Below are 24,271 nucleotides of genomic sequence, written 5' to 3'. Positions count from 1 at the left end.
AGGCAGTACTCTTTTTTTTTTTTGGACCAGTTTCCATACAATTTTCATGATATTTTTGTAGCCAAAGTACTTGACATAAACTTTTGAAACTTGTTACGTTTATCTATACACGCATATATAAACTTTTGTTAAGCTCACAACCGTCCTATTCGATTCTTTTTACAATTACTGGTGGATTAAACATTGTATTTAATATAATTTTATAAAAGTATTTCGAAGACGTTACCAATCTATATTGATATTAAAAAGAGGTCTATATTAATATTAAAATATAATATTCCCTGTGACGTGTCGGCGAGAAGAAAGTATCTGTCAAGTTTGCTACGCGGTGAGATTGTTCCCAACAAGTTTTAGGCGTCTACTATGCCGCGTTATGGGAGCTACAGCGTCTAGGATGCAATAACTATATCACCGATGAAACGTGCACCGAGAGATCCTCTCGTGAAATGTATAGTTTAATATTGTGGTAAGGTAACTTTTTCGGAAAAGCGTTGAATAGTAAACAGCTTGAATTTCGCAAGCAAGTGGTAATATCAAGAGAAGTATCCGCATAGAATAAATTTTATTGATTAATATGTATAGTAACATTAATATTTCGTTTTGCGTGAGTGCGCATACACATTTTCACTTGTCATAGATGCATAAACATCAGCAGTCTAATAATATATACAATTTTCCAAAAGAGATTCTGTCAAATATCAAGACACATATCCAAAGAACTTACATTTCACATTTTCCATTCAATTTTACACAAGATATCACCATACGCCAGGCTGTAGCGCCCGCTGTCGCCTATTGTCCATGAATATATTCGAAGGTGAAGATAAAAGGTAGCGAAAGTTATTCGAAGATGAAGATATGAATTTTGTAGAATATAAAACCGTCTATTTTCTTCTTTAAATTGAAGTTTAAGTAGAGAGTTTGTAGCCAAAGACCAATGTTGTTATCGACCAATAGATACGAATATATTCTTTCGTTGTTAGAGGAAAAGGAGGAAAAATCGTCGATGCGTTTCGATTGATGTATCGAGAAAATTAATCGACCGTTGAGATAATAGTCGCAGTGAGTCTTTGACGTTCGAGCTATTGGTTCGGTAATGAAACACGGAATAATTTTCCTGCAATTACAGTCCCGTTGCTGGTTCTTCGATAACGATCCGCTGTCGATCCGATCCGACCGAAAAATCGCTGTCTATCTCGATCGATCGATCGACGTGAAATATGCTGGAAGCTTTGTGCTGCTTCCAAATCTGCCAGTTGTGTATTTCGAGAGTGAACTGGATGGTATCGTTTGTTCTATTTATTTATTTTTCGTTTAATGAAAAACGCATGAAATTGTGTGAAACAATGTTTCAGACAGTTATGCGGAGGATATGTTTCATGTTAATTCATTTTTCACGATAGAAAATGGTGTAAAGCGAGTGGCCAGCGGAAAGAAAAAGATTAGTCAAAAGCACACCTACGTAATTTGCTTGGCAATTCGTGTAATGTGTCTTTGTGTATTAATGTAATGGTTTATAAAATCGTACATTCATTTACTTAATTGCGCGAATTTTACAAAGGGCCTCTTAAAAAGTATTACGATAATAAACTGGAGGCTAATAAATTTTTATAGTGGGATGAGTAATACAATAGGAGTAAAGATGGTTTGTGAAAAATGATGAAATAACAGACTAATGGAAAGTGTAGATTAAAAATTGACAGTTAACATATAGTTGCATAGGTGCTATGAACAATTTAAATAATCACGTACTATAATTTTTGACCATATTTACGTTGTTTATAAACCCACGACAATATATGTTCATGTTTCTGTAAAAATAGATCCATCGCAGAATATTTTCAATTTATTTCGTACACGCAATATTACAACTGTTTTTGATAGATTATTTTTAAAATAATTATCGCGATTCCTAAACCGTATCACCATAAAGTTTTTCAAGTCATACCAACGTTAAAGTATTTTCACCGTACCTTAACCCCTATCTATCCAAGACTATGTGGAAAACATTTTTTTCGAAACGCTGAAAGTCTAGGGAATATTTCACATGATAAAGTTGGGTCGGGCGTCTAATATACCCCAAAGGTGGTTTTATGCGAAGTTAAGTAGAATATGTGAAGAGCTTCGAGCGCTTTTGGCGCCGAGTAGAGCTTAAAGAGTTCAAGGAGCTCTGGACAGCTCGTCAGTAAATTGAAAACGTTTGCAAGATCAGAAATAGACCTGCCAACGTTCTCGGAATTTTCTGTGCATGCATCGTGTGCAACCATTTCATACATCGATAAAGTTGGTCATTTATGTTTGAGGAAAGTTCCTGTTGCTTGGCGATATATAGGCAAATTTAAGTGCGAAGTTGGAAATTAATATGTTTAATAATTTAACTGTAGATGTCTATGCAAATTCATATTTTTATATATACAGTTGAAGAACAGGAACGTACATTGAAATACATTTTGTCTTCTAAATATTATAACGTGTATTATATCTTCATATTTTATCTATTTATATGTTTACGCATTTGAAAAATCAGAGATGACCTTCATATCTTCTTGACGCCTCTACCTATGAAAAAACTAGTAACATCGGATGATCAACCCCTCGATACCAAATAATTTTGGGCTGTTGCATTCTTTTCCTATCACCAATAGCAGCCAAGTTATTCTAGGTGGCAATAGTTAGTGCCTCACCGTGGGTTCGTGGGTTCGAATCTCCGTGCCTTATTTTTCATAGCGACTCCTACGCTATCCTCCCCAACTTAATCGAGATACAGCAGTGGTGACCCCGCAAATTTATAAAGCAGACGTAGCGTCCGTTTCGGTCTAAAACAAAGCAGAATTACCGCGTAGCGCTCGCGTCTCGTCAAGGGCCGACTTCTCTACTCTCTGTAGCAGTCAATTTGATTTCCCTACGCCTCTGTGTAATTTTCCAAGCCGTCAAACTACCAACGAAACCAGTTCGCTGTCGTCAGAGAAAGGCGAGAAACGGGAAACGGCATAGCTAATTTCGCAAAATTCGCAGACTTTCTGAACCAGCCAGTCAGGTGTTCACTTACCACAGTGGTTGCATTATTTACAGCCATTGTTTCTCACGGTGCTCGTAAATAATGTAAAGCGCGTCGGAAAGGACCGTAGCAAGAATCGCTGCGCCAGTCACTTTAGACTAGAATGCACAGGGCTTTATGGAAATATTTTTCTCATGCTGATTTTTTGCATACACCTGCTCCAATTAAGTCTTTGCGAGGGTTCGCAAGTTCGCGGGTAGCTCGAAAACTATTCAGTTTAATGCAAAATTCGTTACCACTGAAAATACAGATGAGAACATTTTCTACGGAAAGGTGTTTCATAATTCTTTTGTACAATCGATAATTTATTCACGATATCGTCGTTGAGAGATTTCAAGTCCCCGATGGACCTCTGGTTCATCGCTAATGATAATACTATACTGTAATTTGCATAATCAATTATTTATAACGACTGAATAAAAGTATACGAAACAAATCAGCCTGACAAAAATATTTCCATAATCAAATCCGATATGACTGGACCAACGCTGTTATTCGTGCAAAATAGCTGCGCGTGTGCATTCGTCGCTTGACGTAACTGCTGTATTTGCATGTTTACAACAGTTGCCGCGTTCCCGATGGAAATAACATATATTCCGTGAGGGGTCTGGAACGCCATCGAACTTTACGATGCAACCTCCTTCGAGCTTTTCCAATATTCCCCGCGAAAACCCTGGTCGACAGCTGCGCGGGATTACGGCAGATGGAAAGGTTCGTTTCCATTTAATTATTGCGAATTTCGCGCCAATTCTTGTTCCGAGCAATCAAGCACATTCCATAGATTTGCATGAAATACTGTTCGCCGTGATTTATTTATGTTTGCAACGAGAAGGATGTTCAAATGTATATCATGTAACAATATTTTGTAATCCACCGGGGGGGTGATTAACATTCGTTATCTTCGAAAATTAGTTTCATCCGATGGTTAGCTCAATGTCCAAAAAATGGGACGGGTTTTAATTTTTAATTCAAATAAAAACAATAACAATTATGGCAAAAAATAGTTTCAGTTGGTTAGTATGAATATCATTATACAATTATTTTAATTTTTTTTGTATTCTTGTATTTTTAAAAAACGGAGGATTGAACAATATCACTCACGTATCACTTTACTTCATATTCTACGTATTCAATTACTTATAAACAAGTTGCACTCGCTCCATTTTATTTTATCTCCGGTATTAAGTAAAATTCAGTCCGAACCACTTCTCGTTCAATTATACAAAAATTCTCCTGTTTGACCAATTTTGTCTCTCAATTAATTCGCATACCGAGAGTTCTACCATAATTATTAATATTTTCATTTGCAAGACATCCGTGCCTCAAATCTGAAAGCATTCTTCCACGATACATTCAGGATGAAGATAAACGTTTCGTTTGACGTCGAGCGATATCTGGAAACGTGGAAACATAATTAGACTTCTGAGAAGAAGCTCAACTTCCTGAAACTTCTAGCGCAAGTTGTGAGAACGTCAGCGCGAGACGGTCGTTAGGGATCGAACGATCGGGTTCGGTTAATCGGAATGAGATGTCTCCGCTTGAAACTGATACAGAAAAGCACGGACAGGTCGAAAAGGGTGGTAACGAGAGCCGATAAGCGCGGGCCAAGCCCAGGCGATGTTTCTTTCTGCTGGATTTCATCGATGTTGAGACGGAAGGGGCACTGAGAATTTTCACGAGATAACGTAACGTTTATTGGCTCACGAAACGTTTCGCAGGAGTGAGAATATCGGGTCGCGGCACGAGCCAGGGAATCCGCTAAGCTTTATCGGATTCCAGGACGTTCCAGAATTATAGGCGTACATGAATTCCTTCGGCCGTTGGACCGTGTAAACCTTTTTTTAATCGCTCTATCGATCGTTTTTAATTTGAACGGTTGCCGTCGTTAAACCGGTTCAGTTTTGTTCGTGTTCAGAGAGCGATTAATTACACGCAAAATATTACTATATAAAGGTAGCGACTGGAAACAAGTCAATGTATTTATTAAATTGTGGATTTAACAGACTCGGTCGTTTTTTTAAATATTAGGCGAAATTAATTCTGGGCCTTTCTATTCAACCATTTACAATTTTAGATAAAGTAGAAAATAAAATAGAAAGAATAGTACATCAAATTTGGCTTGTTTTTATTCTTCTATAATTATTATAATGATCAAATACACTTGTAATCTATGAGCCCTTTGCACTCGAGGGGCGACTTAGAAGCGTCGGTTTTTGTTTGTCTTAAATTTCATTGAATCTTGAATTGTTTGTAGCGATCATAAATAGCTTCCTAAAACTGGTACACTTTGAAGTAGTAGTAAGACAGTTTGCTCCAACGACTCTTCAATCATGGTAGAATAATGTTTTGTCGTTTAAAACCTGTCGTTGAGTGCAAAGGGACGAAATAATAACAATAATAACAAGCAAAATTTTATGGTTACAAAACTTCATGCATACATACATGTACATTATACATACGTCCTAATGATCATCAGGTTAAGATTTACGTTAAGTCTACATATATGTAGATTTATTACAGAGATGGATTAATGAAGATTAGATTGAAGACTTAGAAGCTTAGTATTTTAATGTACCAGAATGATGACTAACTATATCTGTTTAAACGAGAGCTATAAAAGATCGAATACAGAAGCACAGAATTAACTTCTACACCTAACAATTAAAACTTAATAAACAGTTTTTATTAAAGGTTCTAACAGCTCGTCGAGACCTTATAAAATCATAAATGTGAATTCAAATACAAGCACATTCCAGTGTCGAAATTATAGATATTACATTTCGACTCTCCAACTATACATTTTGAACATGTCTCGATAATTGCAATTGAAATTCATATTCATTCGTATTCATTTATTCAAACGAGCACAGATTCCCTCGTCGAATGTCTACCTCGACGTTCCACTCGATCTATCAGCTACCAGTTAAAAGCACGAGTCATTTGCCACTTGAAAATGTCCCCACGGCACGTTTCTTCGAAGAAACGGGGGAACTGTTTCAGAATCAACGAAGAGCACAATGACGAGGAAGTTTTCAAAGTCAGGTGTCACTTCGCTTCAATGGTGAGTTGAGATATTCATTGTCGCGAATAAACTTCCCGTGACTGGTGAGAATGTACTTGTTGTTATTGGCGACGGGAAAACTCTGAAGAAGGCTTGTTCCGAGTAGCAGAGGACTCGGAAACGCTCGAGGAACACTTGAGAAAACACTGGCTGCTAGTTTTAGATTTAATGATAAGGCGAAAGTTGTGTTCATTGGAGCGACGCTTGCTAACACGCAATTAAATTTAGTTGGGTAATACTTTGATTACTTTGGATACGGTGACGCTTTCCCATGAGGAATTTTAGAATCTTGCTCAGCTCTAGGATTATTTCCGAATACTAAACTACTCTGTAAATGTGATAATGCCTATTTACAAATCACTATTGCTCGAAAGTTTGGAATAGCTCTCGAAGTTTATAGAAATAAAACTGTCTTATTGATGTGGATACAGCTTATCGAAAATTTTAATATTTTTAATCTTAATATCATGATTCCATAAACAGGATAAGTTTGGATTTTACTAAATGCCTTTGTTTTATAGTATAATTTCAGTATAAGTCTTGAATTATTAAGTTCTTAGATGAATCATTTTTGCCGATTGACTTTGCTCCCATAACAAAAAGAAAGAAAATTTAAAGAGCAAACGATATGATAATTTTTTGTCTCCAAATTAAATATTACCTTCTATCGTCCGATGATTGTTACTTGGTCTTACAAATAATGAAAGGTCGATAATGTTTACATCGACACTTTTTAAAATAGTTTTTCCCAAATCAACCAACGATTCCAAAGATTATTAAAAATCGTGAATTCTCAGTCACGAACATTCAAGCTCCCAGCTCGCGTGGTACCTTGTTATTGCGAGTTGCTTGAACCTTCGCAATATCGAGTAGACGTGGGTGGTGTGAATGGGACAGGAGTACAGTTATTGCCAAATGTTCGCGCGACCGAGAAAATTGAGCAATAATACGAGGCGAGAATCTCCGAAGGTCCGTGGCACGCCACGTTTTCGCGATTTCGCCGGTGTGCAACGAAATATTTGTTTCATCAAACAAGGAATGATACATCTCGCACGACCGTGGATCTCCACAGAATCTGTACAAATTGAATTCTATCGAATGAGATGAAAAATCAAATCAAAAAGGCCTAGATCTCAGTAGACAAAGATATAATCTAGAACTGCTACGAAATAAACATGACAATAATAAAAATCTATGTTTGTTGACCTCAAATAGGCATTAGGTATCCACAAATATTATTTATATTTAAATTATCCAGCCACCTCATTTTCACACAATTCTGCCGTCAAGGGCTGTAGCATACGAATATGCAGCTACAGTACGGACTTAGCGACCCCGGGGGACTCTAGCTAGATGGGGGCCAGTGGGCCCCAACAGACGTCCACCAAAGTCGAAACTAACGTAAATGTAATGTACAGAGTTACGATAACGCGAAATAAACCAAAATTAAGGATTTATTTAAGGCAAAGCAATCTCAAGAAGAATAGAAGTAATTAATTCAATGACTGAAGTGATACTTAAGCACTTAAGAAAACCAAGCAAGCAAGAACACAATTTTCCTATTCCTTCAGCTTCCCCAATTACACACAAAAGAGACTCGAATAATCACCATTATACTACCCCAATTAATAATGCTTTCGACCGTACATCTTCACGTTTTAAATTGTTTTTTCACCCAGCAGCCATCGATTCTAATTTCATTTGGAATAAGGTGGAGCTGAACGAGTGCACAATAAAGGTGTGACCCAGTGCAAACGGCGCCAGAGAAGGTTAGAAAAAACATGGCGATAACCGTGGTATAAAATAGAATCCGATGGCCGAGGGCAGCTCGATAGTTGCGGTGAGTGGTGACAGATAGTGCGTGGTCGGATATGCACAGGGGTCGGCGGGAGCACGCGATAGAACGTGAAAACGAATTCTATGCGAAGTTATTTGCTTATCTTCTGACAAATTGATCGGCGTATTGGCCATCGCTGTTGCTCGTCAGCGCTGGCTTCCAAAAATAGCACGATCAACGCAACGTTTCGCCGACGAGAACCGCGTCGTCCACGAAACACTTCATTCTCACTCGTTCGGACACTTGTTTCGACACCGTTCAGCGTTATTTTCACCGACCTGTTCGGGGATATCGAACGAATGTAATCCTTCGTCACCGAGGAACGAGGCTCGACTGAGAGGAAATCTTTCAGCCAGACTTTCTGGCTCATTGCCCTCCACACCTCCGTGTACTCTTTGTCCCTCGCCGTTCCTCTCTTGACGTGTTATAAATTATATACACACGCGCGGTTGATCGTGTATTGTAAATCGTTTACAGTGCCATCTACCCTGTGAAGTGGCTGATGAATGCGCAGATGCGAGTGCATAAATTCGCTTGCAGCCTACGGTGTATTACACTTTCGTTCGGTGTTCTCAAGTTTTATAAATACGATCTGACGCGATGTTACGCGACTCTTCTATCTGTAAGAAAATTCTTATCGAAAAGTACGGGTGGATTTATTAAGCGTGTTGAGATTAGCGGTTCGATCCAATTGGAGACGATTCTACGTTCAAAAATGAAGCGAAAACGTGGAATACAATTTTCCTGTACGAGATTCGGTTCCCGAGAAAATCCACTTCGAAGACGCGCGAGCCAACCCCGCGCTTGATCGTAACTCCCTCGTGCCCCGACTAACTTCAAAATCGATTTTCTTGGAAACGAAGTATGGAAGGAAGAAATTTTATTTCACCTTTTTCGTTTATTTTTATGTGCAGAATCAGCCTGTATGTTCATTTTGTGACCAGAGTAGCGATTTAGGAAACTACCATCGTAATGCAAGCGATGTATTTGCAATTGTCGTGTAGACTCATGGACAAGAATCAATTCTTGCGTCGAAGTGAACATTTTTGGAGAAATTACTCGGTTCACGCACTTTATTCTACAAGTTTTCGAGCTTGTGTTTTGAGTTTAGAATCCAATTTATACATGTTTGTCTTTTGTTCTCCAGATTAACTATTTTTGAAGTACATTTTTATACAAATCTTAGATTTTTTCTTTTATGTAAAATAATAATTTGTAGTTTCCTTTTATTTTAATAACAGCATTTGTATGTTGTTTACTACTTCGATCTTATACTATGAATAACTGGTTTTATGCACGTGACCATAGTAACTTATATTTTAAATATTTAATTGTGTTTAAGAAATAATAAAACAATGATTCTTTTGCTGTGTCGAATATAGACTAATTGAAAACTTATTATCATACATATCGTGTAAAGTTATATATATTTTCTACCAAGAATTTTAAGATTGAAAAAATGGTCAATTTCGCGATTTATGTTAAATCTTTACTCTACTTGATTCGTCTTTCTAATCTCTACTGTATAGATTCATTACGTCATAATATCCAGCAATATTTCCACACAGAGCACGACACGGAGTCGAAAACATTCTAGGATAAATTGCTTGAGACCAATTGTTCAATAAATTAGCCAAATAAAGCGATAGGAAAATTTCCACGAATCGGAAGCCACGTCTCTCACCAATTGCCTCCGGAGCCGCGCGCACGTTCTCATCTCGCGACGAAGCTGACTCTTCGGGGCCTGGGTCAGCACTGTTCACCCCGAAAGACAATGCAGAACTGACGTGCCTTCCAGCCGGGAGTAAAGCGACCCTTTCCGCTCGATTCTCTCTTTTTACCCCCAGCAGGAAGTTCAAAGGTGTAACATATGCCGATTCGCCCCACGCGCGATCATTCGAGAGTCAGAAATAGTCGATAATCGAAGTGAGGAAGTTCCGCCAACGTGTCGTGCGTCCCGGCGCGTGAAATACGCCCGTTGGCAGGACTGGCCGCAACATCCTCTGGTTTCTCGCATCGAGGAAAATAGATTCATGGAATTTTCATCGAGGATTTGACCAGCTCATTCTGTTCGCGTCTCGCGCCGATATCGAATAATTTAAACTCCGAAGCGGTTCCAAATGCATCCGTGTCGCAGGCTGCGACATCGCGCTGGCCCGATCGGGTTGAGATTATCAGGAGGAGTGTCGCGGAAAAGCGCCTAGGAATCTTAGGGGGGAGGTATCGACCAAAGAGAGGGCGGCATTGTGCCCAGTTCTAAACAGACGTTTGTTACAGAAGGATGGTGTTGACAGCCATTTCTTGGTAAAGCCAATGGCTTTGTCGAGCTCTGGCTTTCGTCTGACTGGACCAGATCCCTCTGCTAATTATCCGGTCTTCGACTATCGTCCTAGCTGCAGTATTTCCCAACTTGTGTGGCAGCCTTTGAGGCTTTCCAGGGATCGAGAGAGGCCCAGGTCACTTTAGCTTTCAGAGATCTAATATTCTTGACAAAGGAGCATTATCATTGGGGCTTTGTTCCGAATCAGCTACACTACGAAGCTTAACTACAACGTTATCCATATTTTTAAATGCTTTGGACTTTTTAGTTAGTCCGAAATAAAATAAATCGTACGAGATGAAAAGCAACGTCAGAGGGATTATTATAAAACTCATTATTCGTTATATTCTTTCAGCTCATATAGTCGATCGCTTTTCATTTCTACTCAACAGTTCGATACATTTAAAAATATGGGTAGGGCTAGTTTATAACGTTTATAAACAAACTTCATATAACATTTTTTTCTTGTTTACACTCGTAGATCATGTTCCTACAATCCTGCCGGAAAAGTAGGAAGTTTGTGTATGTCGTTACATTATAATTTACATTAAAAAAAATATTAACAAATATAATATCAATACAGATATAGGAGACGAAGCGAATACTATTTCGGTCACTCTATGACAAACTAAATTACAAATTGTTCCAAATTTGTATGGAGTCTGAATAGCCGAAGAACGTAGAAAATGGTTCGACGACGTCTTAGGTTTAAGGGCGTTCTGAAGTTGAGAAGCACTGGTCCAGCTGGACTCCACGCGTCCATGGAGACTCATCATCATGGTTCGCGAATAACGCGTAACAAGGAAACGGTTGGCCGAAACCATCGTTGCTTCTGCGGTTATAGTTGACCCAGCGTGTAACGGCCTTCCCGCCACTCTCAAAGGAACCACGCGCACGTACACACGCAAATCAGCGAACGCAACCCTCTGCAATTCCTCTGCGACCCTTTCACCCTTCGCAACCCGTGGCACAATGATCGAGTTATTCCGTGATCGCGTGCTGAGCGGCAGCTTCACAGCAACGAGGAACACTTTCCTGTGAATTCTCTTGTCTTCCCTCTACTGCCAGATTTAACGACGATGGGGCCTAGACTGGGACTGCAGTTCGTAATTTTTATTAATAATATATTAAGTATCTCTGCTATATCAATTTGGACGAGTGTTGATAGTTTGTTCTCGATAACCTCGATGAATGTCAGAATTTTTGGATACTCTTTGGTTTTGGGAATAGGTAAGAAAATGATTCGCTTTAATCATTAACACATTCGCGATTGGAAATGTTCAACTGATAGATTATTATTCGAAACTCACACATTCGTAATACTGCTTCTACTAAATGAAAATAATTTCTAAAAAGGAATGTTCTTACAACCCTGAAAATTGTTTGCATAATTACTAAAAACAGATATAACCTAATGAAAATCTTGTACGCAATGCTAACGTTCGATGAGGGTTAAAATTAAATCGATGGTTTATAGTATTAAAGTATTATAGTATGAAATGGTATCTATTCTACGAGTCTGAAAAGTAAGGCGATCGCGAGGACATAATTGAAGCTTTGTATAGTAAACTCCCATCCGTGCGTTCTCAGGGTTTGTATAGGTTAACGAGGAGAGTCTCAAACGGATCGCAAACACGCAAATCGAGCAACAATTTGTAAACACCCGAGAAGGTGCTTGCAATTTGCTCAACAACCGAACATTCGCGATAATCGATCGATCTCGTGTCCTAGATCCCCGCCGGTAACAACGCGATCGTCGACGATCGCTTGCAGCGTTCCAAACAACTCCATCATTGACACAAATCTTGACGACCAGAGTAGAAAAGTATTTTCCAACTCTTTATACAAACAAGGGTGCCTTCGAAGTAGACACGTTCGAACGTTTCCGCGCGAATTGAGGTTTCGAGGTCCGCGAATGACCCGAGAAATAATTTAATATCTGGCAGCGTCATAAACTGGGATTAGTGGACGAATGGACTGTGTAGGCCTGCTAGCTTATTATAACAGTGAATTCGCGAGCTAGTTTCTAGGAGTAACGGGACAATTTACTGACTGCTGAATTAGTCAGATTTTTACGAAAATACAACCACCAATGTGTAGAACACTCTTAAATCGTAGAAAATCATTGATAGAAAGTAAATGTAACAGGTATAGATAGAATATTTAATCGTATACAGTTGCAAATATTTACAACTGAAATGAAACAATTACAATGAAACACAAGCAAACGGAGTGCAACGTAGTCGAATACAGTTAAACGTTAATAAAACCTAGTTGAATTTATTCAAAAATAACCAAGCACAATCAAATATATTGGAAACCTAATCAAACACCACCAAATACAATCAAACGTAATCAATTAGTGTGACATTCTCTTCCGAACGCTGCGTACAAGAAACATCCGTTTTATCGCAGACTTTGACGAAACTTTGTAAAGCAATCAAACATAAGGCGCGCATATACCTTTTCCGCTACAGAAACTAGGGAACCTGGGTGGAATCGAGCTCAAACGACGCTTCTTCGGTCCCATTTTCGAGACTATTGCAAACCACGCGGGTTTGCGAGCCAGGAATTCTCATTAACGCGAAGAGCAAGGCTGGACCAAAAGGGAGAGCCTGATCAGCGAGTGTCAGACAAGCTCGCAGTCGACAAAGGTCGGACGAACTCGGTTTCGCGAGATTGCATCGGCAGCGTCGTTAATGGATCGCTCGACGCGATAACAGCGCCGTCGGTTGTTAAAGGCGTCGTCGTCGTCCGTAAATCGCCAACGGCTCCAGTTCCGTCGTGGGACTGAAAAGCATCCGACTGTCAGCCACAACCAATTAGGGTGGCGTCTGTTTTCGCGCCTCGACCTCCGTAGAAAGGATTTTCCTGTCGATTCTTCCGTCCAGGTCGCCGCGTGGCTAAATTGCACGCTCCTGGAGGGCTCCAGCTCCTGGAAGATGCCGAACTGACATCGCTCGGCGAGTCTGTTGAATTGGAAGGCGATTGTTTCCACAAAATCTCCAGAGTGATCTTTGTTATTCTCGACACGGGATTCTACGAGCGACTCCGAACTTGGGTGACATTTTTTGCGTGATATCTCTTTTAATGTATCTCTCGGTTTAGTATTAAAGGGAGTTTGTGGTTGGAGGCTTCTGGGCGGTGAGAAACTTTGATGCAGGTAGGAGTTTGTTTCCCAGTTACGCCTTGGATATCGAGACAAGAAAATTATACTTCTCGGGTATGCTTCTTCGCTAATGACGTGTTTCTCTTCTTGTTAGCGACTTACTATGTTTTACACTTTAGTTGTTCAAATAACCCTTTCTTTCGTCTCTGTTTTTTTGAAGATAGTGAAAGTACGAATACACGTGACAGTGACTTTGCATTTAGCAGTGACCAAATTCGATACTTTTCGTATTTTTCTGAGTAATAGTGTGGCATAGAATTTTTATCTTCTATCGTGTTACAGAAAATGCCATTTAATATGAGAGTGTACAATTTTTAATAAAACAAGTATTATGTAGAGATGATAAGGTAGCCAGTATTATCTACTATACACCATTACGATCTAGAATTATATAATATAATCTAAAAAATTATTACTTATCAGACTAGCTAGCCATATTCTCACCTCCGTATACTACTTGTTGCATAAGGAATTCAACTTCGCATTAAAAAATTGTATCTCACAATATCATGGTATAGAAACAGTAGTATAAACAATCCTCTACCTATAAAGATAGGGGTTGTCAACTGTCTAGGTTGTTTCATTATGTACGTTAAGTTTGTAAACTTCGAGAGGCACTGTACGCGATACATAAAACAACTTGTATCCAGGAAACGAATGAGAATTATTCGACCGTCGAGTTGCTCCGCTTATGGCAGCAGTTTGCGGGGTGCAAACTGCGGTTACGTCGCTGTGACGGGAGCTTTCATGAATAAATCTGCATGGTTAGTCTGAAAATTTACACGAACGGTGTTGCAACAATGCCGCCTCTGTACGTAAATATTATCCAAACAACCAGTCGTATTCTGGCAGTCGGTGTAAATTTAGACTTTCCACGCCGCGAAGGCCTCAGTTTTATCGATCGGAATCTCATCGGTGTTCACATGCCTCGTATAACATGTCTATGGGCATTATACGCGCGCGCGACGTCTATGAGAGTTCGGTTATTAATAATATCGGTTGGCGGTTGTGTACGCGGTTTTAGTGTTCCGCGAAATTCCACGACACCGCGGCAAGTATTTGTAAACTTCTCTGCTTTTGAGGCTTTTCACCTCGGGTATGCCACTTTGAAGCATATTCGTCGATACCAGCAGTGTGCTTTTGAAACACACTTCCGAAACTATGCCGTCGAATAAATGTGTAAAAGGATTCTTAATTCTTTCGAATTTAGATCGAGGAACTTTTATTTTCAGTTGGATTCATGGTCTGAAGTTTAGAGAAGAATATAGTCAAATGCAAGTTAGAAAAGAATAAGCCTAACACGGTTTTAAATTACGATTATTTGTAGTGATGCATCATTATAAGAAAATGTCCTTGAAATATTAACAGAGGAAAAATAAAAATTGAAATCTACATAGATGAACTCGAATGGAATTATTTAAATAACCGTGGTCATACTCACCGTCGATTGAAACATGTACCTTTTGTATCTCCGAACAAAGGAAAATGGACTCCCAGCACCTTCGTAATGACCACGTTTAAGAAAAGTGCAAATCAGCGCTTTTTAATCGTTCGGATATGCAGAGTTGATGAAGTAATATATGCTGATTGGCTCTCAGCTATCCACGGCACGAGTGCTGGGCACACACGAGGGAGTTCCGATCAATCAAGTAGTATAAGTCGGCCATAGCCAGACCTTGAGAAATCAAACACGAGGATTGGTTCGTAGAGTAAGTCTGTTTCTTTCCGTTAACCAATACCGACTGCTGTTGACCATTAGCCTGAGGGCTAATAGACTTCGGTGGAATGCGAATGCCAAACAGCACACAGAAACCCTGAATAGTCACTCGTCTAAACACTAACCGAGCTCGGTTTAACTTTGTCAGTCGGACGTCAATCTCTGTCCCTTGTGTGATACAGGCTTTTACTATACTGGAGTGCTATCGATACGACGCATGTTCCCTGGAAACAGGTTGAATTCTAATTGTCAGTAATTATTACATTTAAAAATAGTGAACAAATGTAGTTTAAAACCAATCTACTTAAATCTTTTCATCTTTAAATATTTCCTCTAGATTGAAAATATTTCCGCTGTGTGTATAGGTTTTATCTACAAATTTGTTATCATCGCATAGGCTGCAGAAATAGAAACGGAAATCACTAATCACCACTACAGTAACATGTTAGATACGTTTAAATTATATAATAATATAGCGAGATATATAATTCTTTAGCTTAGAGATAAGAATAAGAAATTACCAATTATTAAAACCCGAGCATAGATTATTAATATTTTCAACTTCATTATTTTAATAACATATCTATCACTCTTTCAAGATCCACAAGCGTCTGAACAGTTGCAGCGCCTCTCAAAGCAGTGGAAGCTCAGAGGTTTTAATATCGGACTTCCTTTGATAATTATTTGCCAATTCCCCTCTCACCCTTTCCCCCTGCTATCTTCATCCACTATCTCCGGAGCAACTTTTTATTCTCCGGAATTTCAATTGCCAGGAGGACGCAATCAACGGTCGAAAACTCTGTGGGAAGAATTCGCCAAGAATCTAGAGATAAAAATAAAGTATGACAGTATTCACTTTCTCGGTGAATCAAATTGACTATAGACAGAGAAATCGTGATGTATTTATCCTATAGAATACCGAATTTAATCAGATTAGAATATCAATTTATGTTTTTCAAATATTTCAAACTCGAACGAAAATTACAAATTTCTAATTCCCCTATATTGTTCCTACTTTCCTGTTCTTTGATTGCATCAGAGGACTTTTAATTCATTTTAGAATTCGCTGTAAAATTTGTTTACAAATTGATTTCAATTCTTTATAGAGAAACTACTCGATGGATTGTTTTCAAATTATGCTTGACCATTCTCTTAAGAAAACTGGTCGCTATGGGCTGACGTAGCTAGATAGTTTTTTTCCTTTAAATTGATTACTTCCATATCTTTTTTGTGATTGCCAAGTTGCCAACCAAACACTATTTTTTGTTTGTTCAGTGTTCAACTTGTCCATGCTGTCGAATCGAGCAACGTCGCGTTGATGACATTGTGATACCAACTTTTGTTTACTTAAATCTTCCATAAAACGTAAGGAAAGTTTGAAAACAATCTACCATAGAATTTCTTCATCAAGAATTTCTGAAGATACCGCTCGCTTTAGAGCCGTAATATCGCTGTAGCCTCTTAGATGGCTGAATGGCTATGAGCACAAATGAAATCACGTTCGGCGGGTAGGGGGCGACAAATTTGAGGTAACACCCAGGCGATAAACGCTGTAAGAACGTTCCCGGCAGTGAATTATACCCGAGGAAGATAGCATCCCAGTTATCCGCTGCTCGTACGACACTGTCGCCTTTAAACGCGTTTTCCATCTCGAGATGGCGCGGCTAGGGCTCTTTCGCGAACTCCAACATCCTTCGCGATTCGCTTTTGCATAATTAACTTCCTGGAGGACGCGTTCGAGACGTTCTCAGCTGTTCACACGACGTTCAGACGCGATATCGGCCGTCCACGGTCCTCGACAGTCAATTCTCGCGTGGCCAGGTGACGAGAGCAGTGAAAACAAACGGCACGGAGCCAAGGAGCCAGCTCGCATAATGAATACGACCCTCTCCACGACTCCCTTCTCCGATTTACTCGCCCTACTGCCGCGTAATTGGCGCGTCTTTGTTTTCGGCATCTACAGTCGACTTGGAAATCCCCGGGAATCTTTTTTTTTCTACTTTTCACGAGTTGAGAGTAACGACTTCACGGCCCTTGCTGTTTGCAACTCCGATTAAACAGTTTGCGTTGTTGGCTAGAACTTACGCGAACTGCCATAATTGTGATCCATTATTAACTCTTTGACTTATAGGACTAACCTTATGTATGTTATACGTAGTTAAGTTGGTGTTTGAAGTCAGTAAACAAGGATGAAGATGCTCTATCGATATACCCGAAGAAGACCTAAAGAAAAAAATTAAAGCTTCGACCTAATACTACCTTTGTATTGCCCTGAAAAAAATGAAACGATACTATCACGACTCTGACACCATTTTCTACTCGCGATTTAACGTAAGAGATTTTGGCTCTCCTCCAGGACACTTATTTCTCATCTCGGTGTTAGGAATTATTGCAAGGACGCGAAAGGGAAATACTGTTAGATCGTTAGGGTGAATTTAAACCTCCCTTTCTGGTCTCGCCCTCGGGAAGTACGCAAGTTTATGGAAATCGTACGATCATAGTTTTGATTGGCGGAGGAACGTGACCCTGCCTCTTGGTAATCGGAAATTTTACCGTTTAGTTTCCTTTGGATCGCCTAATTAGTAACGAAACTTGACGCCTCGGTATAGTCTTAGCGGAGATTTCAGCGCGTCTAGAGAACGTCGACTTCGCGAAGTCGTTCGTTCGCGGTCGTTTACATTAATTGTTTCGGTAATTCCGAAACGGCTGCTGAAAGAATCCACTCTGACGTGCCAGGAACGGTATAACAGCTCTCCTTTCAGGTGGGAGAACGCTCGTAAACCGGCAGCCGGATCCTCGGAACAAAGAGCGGCTAATGAAACTCGGAAAAAGACGTGTGCACTTTTTTCTTCGCAGACGCGAAAGTTCGCGCTAAAGCTGTTCTTTTTTTCTTTTTTTTTTTTGGAGAGAGAATGTAAATTAGCCGACTTGATTTTCGTAGAAAAAATTCAACGTCGTTTGGGAACGCGTGATTCCAACCTTTGTGAGATTTTCTAATTTCTTAATCTTGGAGTTCTCAATTTACGTGGCAATTCGAATGTACGAATTAACAAATTTTTAGGATTTAAAGTTTTCTACTTTTATAATTTTGTGGTATTCTTACTTTCGAATTTTTTAATTGGAAAACTTTCGTTTAGGGATTTGGTAAATTGCTTGTGAAGTATAAATTAATATAAGAGAACAAATATACATATATATACATAAATTGATGGATTTATATACATGTAGTGATCATATATTTTTTTAATGTACTACTGTGTATATAGTTATTATAAATAAAAAATGTATATATTTATTATTTCTATACATTATTATGTATACATTTAATCAGGAGTTTGTTTTGGACTATATGTTCCTTTATATGATTTTATGCTTCACAAACAATTCATTAGGTAGAATATAAAATATACAACATATAGAAAAGAAACACACATAGAAACTATACGTATAGAAGAATATACAGATATATGTGTAGTATTGGGTAATGTATGAACGAAATTAATACATCTGAGGATACTAATCTAGTCGAAAACGTTTACGATTATTAACTTTCGTCGTCAACGAATAAATTCTATTTTCTCGGAAGACAATTTCCCTGCGGAATAATTTATCACGAGTAGTACCATTTGATTTAAATATGGATATACTATTCGACAATCTTTGGCCCATAAATTTCCAAATTTCCATAATTCTCCAATTTTAAAATCTCCAATGCCACCCAATATATATGCGTTAATAATTGCTAGGAATTGGGTTGCGGCAACGAATGAATCAACCTGAGAGCACCGGTTTGATGCGTGGCGGCCGCGTATTTGTTTTGGAACCGTGTCGATGTTTTCCTTCGGTATGTAATAAGTATATTATATATTCGACGTGTCCACGACACATGTGGATGTTTGTCGCATTGCTGTTACGCTACGTCACTATGCCAATGAACACACAAATCCATAACCGTTAGTTCCATTCAGTCTCAAATGCAACGTCTCCATATTTCTTTCTAACATGCGTGAAACAATTAGTTTCTGTTTCTGTAAAGTATCCTTGCTTGAACGTTAATGTTAGTCGATATCAATTATTATAGTGTCGTTGTTAATATCACGTTCGTGTGGAAGAACATTTAAGGAAACCACTTAAGTGCATGGAATACACAGTTGTGGAATACTTGGAGCAAAGATGAAACGCTCTGGAAAATTAATTTTCTTCGAAACGCCTAGTTACTCGCTATTCCAAGCTTCTATGATAAAACTCCTCTCGTTCAAGGACCTCCGGAACAAAATTTCCGAGATCGATTTCATTCTTGCCCCAAGGTCATCCCTCCACTGACGAACACATCCTGTGCACTACGCTACGGTGAGGAACCACCAAATAGACAGGCTACGATCGGTGATACAATGACGTAAAGGGGGGACAACAACAGACTTCATGCTTCGAAACCTGACAAGACTCGCCACGTGTCCCGGGTCAACGACTAATCTCTCGACGGACAAAAGGTGGGGATCTCACGGTGGACCGCTTGAGCGATTTACCTCTTTTACCTGAGCTGACTTTGAACGGGGATCGGCGACCTGGACGGTCTCGTCGGGAGGCAGCCGCCAGGAGTTCCTCTCGATGTTGACGCTGGCGTTCATAGCGGCCTCCTCCTCCGCCTCCCGTGTCCTTCGTCGTTCCTAACAGCTTCGTCCTTGCGCGAGCACTTCCCCGAGGTCCCCAGGGTAACCCCTGGGCCACTCCTGGGGCCGAGGTCCAACACCAGCAATCCACAGTTCCTCACCTACGACAAACATTAAACCATCGTTAATATTTCTAACCAAGAATTTATCCATTTCATTTATTTATTCGGTTGGGCTTTTTATTGGACGTCGCCAAATGTTCCGTAAGTGGCCTTGTTTAGGTAGACTACTCCTGTATATGCACTAAAAATTTATTGCTTCTATGTATGCCTACTCACAAGTGTCATTGTGTCATCGAATTCTTGTAATCGTTTCATTTTAATAAACGATATTTGTATTTGCTCCGATGAGAAGATCTATCTATAAAAGAGTTTCCCTAATAGATCAAATAATATTTTAAACGATTGTTAGGTAACTGAAACGCTCTTCGTCTAAATCAATGGCTTAAATCGTTTGAGAACTGCGTTAAATTTAGTGTTTATTCTAGCGGTAATAACGAACAAAGACCCGATGACGATGCTCGATGTAACCGTGTTAATTCAGTCTAGTTGTTCACTAATTTCATTGAGAGCTCTGCTGATTGATGAGGCCTGATTGCTCCGTTAACTATCCGAAGGTTGAGTGCTTTGACTACTGACGGTATGAAACTAGAGTGCTTCTATCGGTAGCCATCCTGACTACGCGTAGCTGAATCGCACTTTGAGCTCTCCTAGCAATTCCTCAACTATTAATTCCCAACTAAATATTGGAAACTTGGTTGCCACCGTGGTTTACTTCTAACAACTGATTAGTAGCCAATTAACAGACTAACTATTCTAACGATGCTTTAATAGGTGAGTGCTTAAGACGATCTGTTATAGTTGGAAATTGAGGTCAGAACCTAACCACGAACATTGATGAATATTTTTGTGATACATGTTCAACGGTAAACTCTACTTGCACGTGAATTAGAATTGTACTTTTACGTTCTGTTATTTGTAAAAATTCATATTCACAACAGTTTCAGCATGTTAACAAGGATCGATTTTGTAAGAGTAAATAACTATCAGGATGAGATGTTTGATTTAAAAATCAAACCGGAAGCGGGGAATTTCCCCACTTTCGTTTCTTACTCTCACAAGCTTGAATTCCTTTAGCTCGATACTTTTGATTCTCGAGTCTTGGACAAGTTCCTGGAAAAATAAGTAAAAAGTGTCGAAGCAAGCTCCGTTTCGTCGATGCTTGTATAAACGGAATAAAAAAGATCGTCGGAGTTCCCTTAATTGGCAAGTGATCGAAGAAAAATCAAAGAGCAGTTTCTAAAGAGTTGAACGTTCGAAGACAAGGCGAGCTGGTCGCAAGACTGAGAATAACAAAGAACTGTGAAAACTCAATCCGACTTCCCAACCGGTAAGTTAAACACAGTAATGGGGAGTCGAAGCTACGAGCAAACCTTATTGTCCGTGTTCCAGGTGAGCTGATCGAACGGTCCGCTTCTGGAGCGATTGATATCGATTTCTGATTAGAAACCCATCAGCGCGGAGAAAGGTTAAGGACGTCTCTGATGAAATTGCATGGCAATTTGCTTGAGACGCTCGATCGGTTTTTTCCATTCATGTCTCGTTAAACGTGAGTGAGAAAATGTCAATATATTTTTAGCACCGTCTCATTTATAACTATTTCAAGGTATATCAATCTCGAATTTCCGCAAGTAGATATTTCATTTTTTGAAATTTTAAATTCCGATCATTAGACTGCGGATATTTATGCATTTATCACAAGTGTAAATGTACAAGAATGTATAGAAATGTCCTTCATCTGTGTATACAAAAATATGAATTTACAAAAAACATTTGTTAAATGAAAATATTTTTGTTCTATTATTATTAACTATCCTGTAAAGTCATCATTCTTTAACGTAATCAATGCCTTCATTATTTCTGATATATCGTGATATCGTGAACTCTAAGCGAATTTTTTGCTGGAATCAGCGGTAAGATCGTGCAAATCACCCCCGGAAGACGCGAACAAAGAGTAATTACGAATTCCGCGCGGAATTAAACCTGAATAAGGGATTACATTCGCCCTGGTTGTCCGTCTACTCCTATGAATAATTTAATTAAAGTCTAAATTCCCCGTCGGTAACGCAGACAGCGAGTCATTAGTTTATTTTAGATTTAAATTTCAAATGACGGCCACAGAGGCCTCGCGCGGCGAACATGCAAATTGAAAATACATATGAAGCAGTGCATCGTTCGCGGCATGGGAGTAGCTAACAGACAAATTACCTGGCAATTAACGACAGTATCGATTTTTGACGCAGTTTCCTTTCATTCTTGCATAACGTGTGAGTCACTTCTGTACGATTCTCATCAACTTAACATATATACACTTAACTACTAATCGTTCGGTCTGGAATCTTGAGTGAATTTCAGAGTTCCTTCTGGTAGCAACTATATGTATGTTACGCTTAATCTATTACTACGCGGTCGAAGTACTGCGCGAAATCTTGGAAACTTAGGAGCACTTTCTGAGTAGTTACGTTTGCGAAGTGGCTGCCGCAGATTTTGAAGAAACTTGATGTGCTTGGGAAAGTGCTTGAGTTACATCATTAGACAGCAATGCTTTCCAATTGGTAGAAACGGGAGATAGACAAGATACTAAAATCAATTTAAGATTCTGAATTCAATTTTTTAGATTTTTCGGGCATGGAATTTAGGAGGCTGTTATCGTACACGATAAGGAAAAAAAGATTTACTGTTTTTGAATGTCAAAAAGACTGGCACTCGTTAATTATTTATTATATAAAATAAAAATTCCTGAAAGGAAAATGATTTTTTCTTTCGTCCATACGATAACAACCCCTTAACAGATAATTAAAATCCATCACACAAATTTAACAACCCATCGAGATAGCTTAGATAATGTAAATTTCTCAGTAACATAAAAGTATATGCAAATTTCGCCAATCAAGTATTCGATAAGCTGGTTGTTCCGTTTAAATTGAAATTCACAGGAAGTAGTAGTAGTTCCATGCGATAGTTGGTAGCAACAGTTAAATCGTTGTTCCGCAACATAGATTTTTCTATAAATACAATCGCGAGAATTTAAATTCCCGGGACAGCGTAGCCGTGAAAAACTCTGAAACGAGAGAAGAATTCAGAGTCCACGGGAGGTTCGCCTTTTCCCCGTGGTACTCGTGCTTCGCACCCTTTGCATACCTTTTACCTCCCCTATAAATTCCTGCCGACTGGTTCGGTAGTTCGTTATCACGATCTACGCTTTGGTTGCTTCCACGTTTAATAGTACGCCCGGTGAACTTGAGCGATACTGTATAAATATTTGCTACGTGCTGGCGAGACTTTGTGATCTAGTATGATCCCTTTGACGACTACCAGAGATATAGACTTTATTCTTAAACTCTGTATTAACCCTTGGTTTACATTGTAATGTGCATTAACTCTTAGACATAAATTTTTTTAAAGTAATTATTAGTTCCAGGACTGTTAATAATTGCTTCTACGTGTTAATGTACGTATTATTTATGCATGCCTATAAATAATTAAAGTTGAGCTTTGTTGACAAAAACAATGTAATAAAATTCACACAGTAGAATCACCGCTTTTCAATAGTAGACTCAGAAGTAGATCATTCTTCCTCCATTTCAAATTGTACACCGTTCAATGAATAAAAAACGTCAATAGACGCTTTACGGTCACATTTCGCCAGCCAATGCATTTTCACGTAATCGAATGTTACACGTTCATTGTTTATTGCGAACGATAAACGTAGAAGGTCTTGTATGCAAGCCACTGGAAACCTTATAATCCGGGCAGGCGCTTTTCTATCGTTCTTTTCCACCAATGGCTCGTAAAAGGAAATTGCATGAAAATACAGTTCACGTACGACCGCGTGCATCATTTCAGCTTCCCGTTCGGCTCGACGTGACGCGACCACGCAAAAACGCGAGATATCTTGCTCCATGGATTTCAATAGGCCTGCGGTTTTATGGCGACGACACGAAATTGCTGGTTGCATTTGATATTCTCCACCGTTGACAGAATTCCTGCCTCATGCTCCGCGGCAATTCGATATTTCATTACTCGGTGCACACTTATTTAACAACTCACGAGTGTTTTAAAATACAATTATTAATATTTAATTAGGTATTGCTATGTTTTCTTTAGAATTATAGAAATGCTGGGCTCGGATTCGTAGAATCCAAAATACCGATCTAAATTTTTCTGATTCTTTAAATGTGGAATTTCATATGATAAAAACCATTTTATTGTTTATTATATATTTGGTTAAACACTCTTATATATATATACTAATGAGAAATTCTACTTGTATTACTTTTGTAATAATTATATTCTAGTATACGTTTATTTTCGATGAAAGACAAGTCAGAAAATTTTGTATAATATTATTTGACAAAGTATTTAGAAAAGCAAAATATA

At 38.9% G+C, this 24,271-nt stretch overlaps 1 protein-coding gene across 5 annotated transcripts in view; it reads right to left on the bottom strand.

Annotated features, from left to right (window-relative positions):
• The window catches only part of LOC128887171 (dipeptidyl aminopeptidase-like protein 6), a 147,621-nt gene that overhangs the window by 23,600 nt on the left and 99,750 nt on the right, over positions 1-24,271 (bottom strand). Inside the window, exon 2 of one of the 5 annotated variants that reach the window (XM_054142765.1) lies at positions 19,689-19,933. In XM_054142765.1, coding sequence (XP_053998740.1) covers positions 19,689-19,790 — 102 coding nt within the window. In that variant the 5' untranslated portion in view covers positions 19,791-19,933. Of the gene's footprint in view, positions 1-7,728; positions 8,036-8,059; positions 8,306-9,640; positions 9,689-19,688; positions 19,934-24,271 lie in introns of those variants that run through there. The other 4 variants (XM_054142766.1, XM_054142768.1, XM_054142767.1 and 1 more) reach the window with 4 other exon arrangements.

Source organism: Hylaeus anthracinus, unplaced genomic scaffold (genome assembly GCF_026225885.1).
Source record: "Hylaeus anthracinus isolate JK02 unplaced genomic scaffold, UHH_iyHylAnth1.0_haploid 11985, whole genome shotgun sequence".
NCBI lineage: Eukaryota > Metazoa > Arthropoda > Insecta > Hymenoptera > Colletidae > Hylaeus > Hylaeus anthracinus.
This window is presented reverse-complemented; position numbering and strand designations above follow the sequence as displayed.